Here is a 4,675-nt window from a genome sequence, read left to right as displayed (position 1 = left end):
GCGGGGCGGGGCGGGGCGGGGCTGACTTGCCTTGAAGTAGGCGAACTGCAGGAACTTGTAGGGCTCCCGGCGCTGGAAGTCCGCCAGCACCTCGCGGCTGGGCTGCGACTGGCGGAAGGCTGGCAGGCCCTGCTTGCAGCGCTTGAGACAGTGCGCGCGGCGCAGCAGGCCCCCGAAGAGGCGCAGCTCCGCGTAGCGGGCGAGGCCCGCGGCGGGCTCGGGCTGGGGCCCCGTGCTGCAGTTGCGGTGGCAGAAGGCCTCGCTGTCGCGCAGCAGGCGGTGCAGCCTCAGGCTGATCTCCAGGTAACCCACGCTCTCGGCCCAGTGCTCGCCGCTGTACTGATCCAGCGCGTGCCGGTAGGCCGACTCCAGCGGCATCAGCTCGTCCCGCGGGAAGCTGCGGAAGCTGTAGCGCTCGTACTGGGCGCGCCCGGCGCGCAGCGCACAGCCCGCGCACAGCAGCGCCAGCAGGGCTGCGGCCGCCCGCCGCCCCGGCTCCATCGCGCCCGGCGGAAGGAAGGAAGGAAGGAAGGGAGCGAGGAAAGGACGGAGAGGAGGACGGCGCGACGCGGCAGGCAGAATGCTTGAGAGGCGGAGACGCCAACCTCCGGCCCGCCCCGTCCGGCAGCCCCACCCGACCTAGCTGGGGGATCCCGGCGCCAGCTGCCAGCGCGGAAAGGGTGCCCTGGGGAAGGCGCGCTGCCCGCTCGTTCCCGCACAGTCTAATGCGTGTTCCCGGGCTCTGCTGTTCATTCGCTCAGAGACTGCGGTCTGCAAGCCAGACGCGGCCCTAATGGGTCATAGAGTAGCGGTACTTCAACTTCGTAGTCACTTGGAGGACTTGTGAAAACGCAGATTCCTGGGCCGCGACCCCAGAGTTTCTGAATCAGCAAGTCTGGGGAGGGGGTCTGAGGATTTGCATTTCTAACCAGGATCCTGGTGAGGCTGACGCTGCAGGTCCTCGGACTGCACTTTGAATAGCACTGCCAGTGCATAAATAAAATAAGGATGTCAGTGGCACTTTGTAAACTGTGTAGCTGGTCAAGTTGAAGATGCTCACACCTTGTGACTGCGACTCCACTCTTAAGAATATGCTCTAGAGGGCCGACGGCCCTACCAGCCTCACTCCTTTCAAGCCTGTGCCTCTTCTTCCTGCCCAACGCCAGGAGTTCTCAACTCGAGGGCGATTGTGCCATCCTCCCACGCCCACATCCGTGGATACCTGGCAATGTCTGGGACATTTATGATTATCACAACTGGGGAACGCTACTAGCATCTGGTGGGTAGAGGCTGGGGTGCTGCTGAATATCCGGAGGTGCACAGGAGCTTCCTGGTCACACATGTCAACAGCAGGGAGGCTGAGAGACTCAGCCCAAGGCCCAGAGGCAAGTAGACAAGAGGGCAGGCATCATTCCTTCTTCCCAGCCCTTAAAGCATTTGCTGCATCTTTCCTTGTGGCAAAAGTTGCACTCATTTTGAGGGAGATAAAAAGAAATTTCATTAACTTTAAAGAGGGAATAGAGTATAGTGTGTAACAGCACTGGCTCAAGAGCCAGATTTCCTGGTTCCAACCCCAGCTCCATCACTTAGGAGCTGTGTGAACTTGGGCAAGTTCCATATCCTCTTTGGGAATCAGTTATAAGACACCCCAAATAACGTACCTACATAAAAGAAAAAATAATAATAATAATTTTATATATATATATATATATATATATATATATATATAATCAAAAGATAGGGATGGGATGTTAAAAGCAGCACTTTTTAAAAAATCTTTAAACTTATTCTTTTGAAGTAATGTACAGGAAAGTTGCAAGGATAGTACAAAGAACTCCTGTTTACCCTCCATCAAGATGCAGAAGTTATTTCCTTACTCTTTTTATATCTCTTTACGTTTTTTTTTTTTTTTTTGAGTCATTCAAATGTAGGTTGCATACATCACGCCCACTTGCCCCTTAAACTTTCAGTGTGAATGTACTTCAAGAAGCTCATGGAAAAACTCATATTATCTTTTCATTCCATTTTCCACTAATTTTCTGAAGTACCCTCCTTCCTATGTGTGTCCAAAGAATGAAACTACAATGATCAAATTCAGGAAATTTAACTCTGATAGACTTTAATCTATGTTCCCTATTCCAGTTTTGTCAACTGTTGCCTTTCAGACCAGTTTTGTCAACCAATGTCTTTCATGGCCTTTTTTTTTCCCGGACAGGATGCAGTTTAGGATCACATATTGCATCTATTTGTCACCTCTATTTCATATCCTCTAATCTAGACTGGTTCCTCAGCTTTTCTTGTCATGCTATTGGCAATTTGAAGAATATAGGCCAGAACAGCACCATTACACCTGTATTAGAATGGCCAAAATCCAAAACACTGACAACATCAAATGCTGGCAAGGATGTGGAGCAACAGGAACTCTTCATTGCTGGTGGAAATGCAAAGTTGGACAGCCACTTTGGAAGACAGTTTGGCAGTTTCTTAGAAAACTAAATGCACTCCTGCCATATGATCTGGCAATGGCGCTCCTTGGTATCTAACCAAATGAGTTAAAACTATGCACGCAAAAAACTGTAAATGGATGTTTATAGCAGATTTATTCATAATTGCCAAAACTTGGAAGCAGCACAATGTCCTTCAGTAGATAAATTGGTAAATAAGTTGTGGTATATCCAGGCAGTACTAAAAGTGTTATATTTATTCAGCACTAAAAAGAAATGAGCTATCAAACCATGAAATGATATAGAGGAAACTTAAATGTATATTACCAAGTGAAAGAAGCCAGTCTAAAAAAGCTACATACTGTATGATTCCAACTATATGACATTCTGGAAAAGGCAAAACTATGGAGACAGTAAGAAGATCAGTGGTTGCCAGGGGTTATGGAAAGGGAAAGATGAATAGGTGGAGCACACAGGATTTTTGGAGCAGTAATACCATTCTGTATGATACTGTAATGGTGGGTATATGTCACACATTTGTCAATACCCATAGAATGTACAATACCAAGAGGGAGCCCTGATGTAAACTATGGACTTTGAGTGATAATGATGCATCGATGTAGATTCATGCATTGTAACCAATGTACCACTTTGGTACAGATGTTGATGGTGGGGGAAGTTGTGCACGTGTGGGCAAAGGGGGTGGGTATACGAGAACTCTGCACTTCCTGCTCAGTTCTGCTGTGAAACTAAAACTGCTCTAAAAAATAAAGTCTTCATTTTTTTAAAAGAATACAGATCAGTTATTTTATGAGTCCTCATTTGGGGTTTCTCTGATGTGTCCTTGTGACTAGATTCAGAGTGAGCTCTTTTGGCTAGAATACCACAGAAGCAATGTTGCTTCCTTCTCAGATGTCACGTCTAAGAAACACAATATCTGTCCCTTATCTGTGATGTTAATTTTGAAAACTTTGTTAAACACTTGTCCATTTTCTCCACTTCAGTTTTTTCTTTTGTAATTAACAAGTGTTTATGGTAAGATACAGAAGCACTGTTCTCAATAGCAGAAAGTAGAAATAACCTGTCCATAAACAGAAGAGTGGATTTTAAAAAAAAGAATGAGAGTATATGCACACAGAAGAGTATTTTAAAGCAGGGGAAAATGAAAGAATTACAGCTACACATAACATAGTTCAATCTAAGAGGAAAAAAACCGTAGAGAATAATTTTATTTGTCCAAAGTTTAAAATATGGAAAAGTGTACAATATATTATTTAGAAATACAAATAATATAGTTTTACATCATACAAACACACAGGGTAAAAATATAATAATGAAAAGGGAATGATAAACAGAAACTTTGGATAGTTTCCTGTAAGGTGGGAGGAAGGACATGGAATTGGGAGAGGGTCAGATGCTGGTGAGTGGATGGAGAGTGAGTAAGAGGATGTTCATTGCATCATTGTTTTTTGTGCCATACATATATTTATACATATATTTTGTAAATCTTTTATGTTTTAAAATGTATTTTTATGTTATGTTTTTAATATATTTAAACATATATAACAAGAATTTCTATTTTAAGCATTTTTAAATATACAATTGTGTGGAATTAATGACATTCACAATGCTGTGTCACCACTACCTCTATTTCCAAAACTTTTTCATCATCCTAAACCCTAAACATAAACTCTGTGCTGATTAGCAATTTCTGAGTAGCCCCCTGCCCCCCATTTCTGGTAACCTCTAATCTATGTCTGTCTCTGAAATTACTTTTTTTCTTTTTAATTTATTTTTTTCTTAATTGGGCCATAATTGTATATGTTTATGGAGCACAATGTGATATTTGGGTACACTATCTTGAGTGCAATGATCATTTACATTGATCATTGTTTAGCATATCCATCACCTCAAAAATTTGTCACCTCTTTGTTTTGGGAACATTCAACATCCACTCAACTATTTTATGTTTTTATGTTGTTATTTTTAAAATAATTTTTGGAAAAGGAAAATATTGCAGTAGTGATATGAAGAAAACAAAACAAGAGGATGGGATGGGATGGGGGAAGATTGCAGAGGCAACATTTGAACAGAGACATGAAGCAGGGAGAAGGAGCCTCTGGAGAGAGATGAACTGGGAGGTTGTGTAGAATGTGTACCTGGTCCCCTGCGAATCCACAGTGACCCTCTGGTTTGGAGCCTGAGATCCTTAACGTGTGGATAACATGAAA

General features: G+C 43.9%; 1 protein-coding gene across 1 annotated transcript in view; it reads right to left on the bottom strand.

Moving 5' to 3' along the window:
- CRTAP (cartilage associated protein) overlaps positions 1 to 1,078 on the bottom strand; it is a 30,636-nt gene extending 29,558 nt beyond the window's left edge. Inside the window, exon 1 of the mRNA XM_008578084.1 lies at positions 31 to 1,078. Coding sequence (XP_008576306.1) covers positions 31 to 501 — 471 coding nt within the window. The 5' untranslated portion in view covers positions 502 to 1,078. The remainder of the gene's footprint in view (positions 1 to 30) is intronic.
- Between the last annotated feature and the right edge of the window lie 3,597 nt (positions 1,079 to 4,675).

Source organism: Galeopterus variegatus, unplaced genomic scaffold (genome assembly GCF_000696425.1).
Source record: "Galeopterus variegatus unplaced genomic scaffold, G_variegatus-3.0.2 Scaffold1627, whole genome shotgun sequence".
Taxonomy (NCBI): Eukaryota; Metazoa; Chordata; class Mammalia; order Dermoptera; family Cynocephalidae; genus Galeopterus; species Galeopterus variegatus.
The sequence above is the reverse complement of the archived record's forward strand: the minus strand, read 5'-3'. Positions and strand labels throughout refer to the sequence as shown.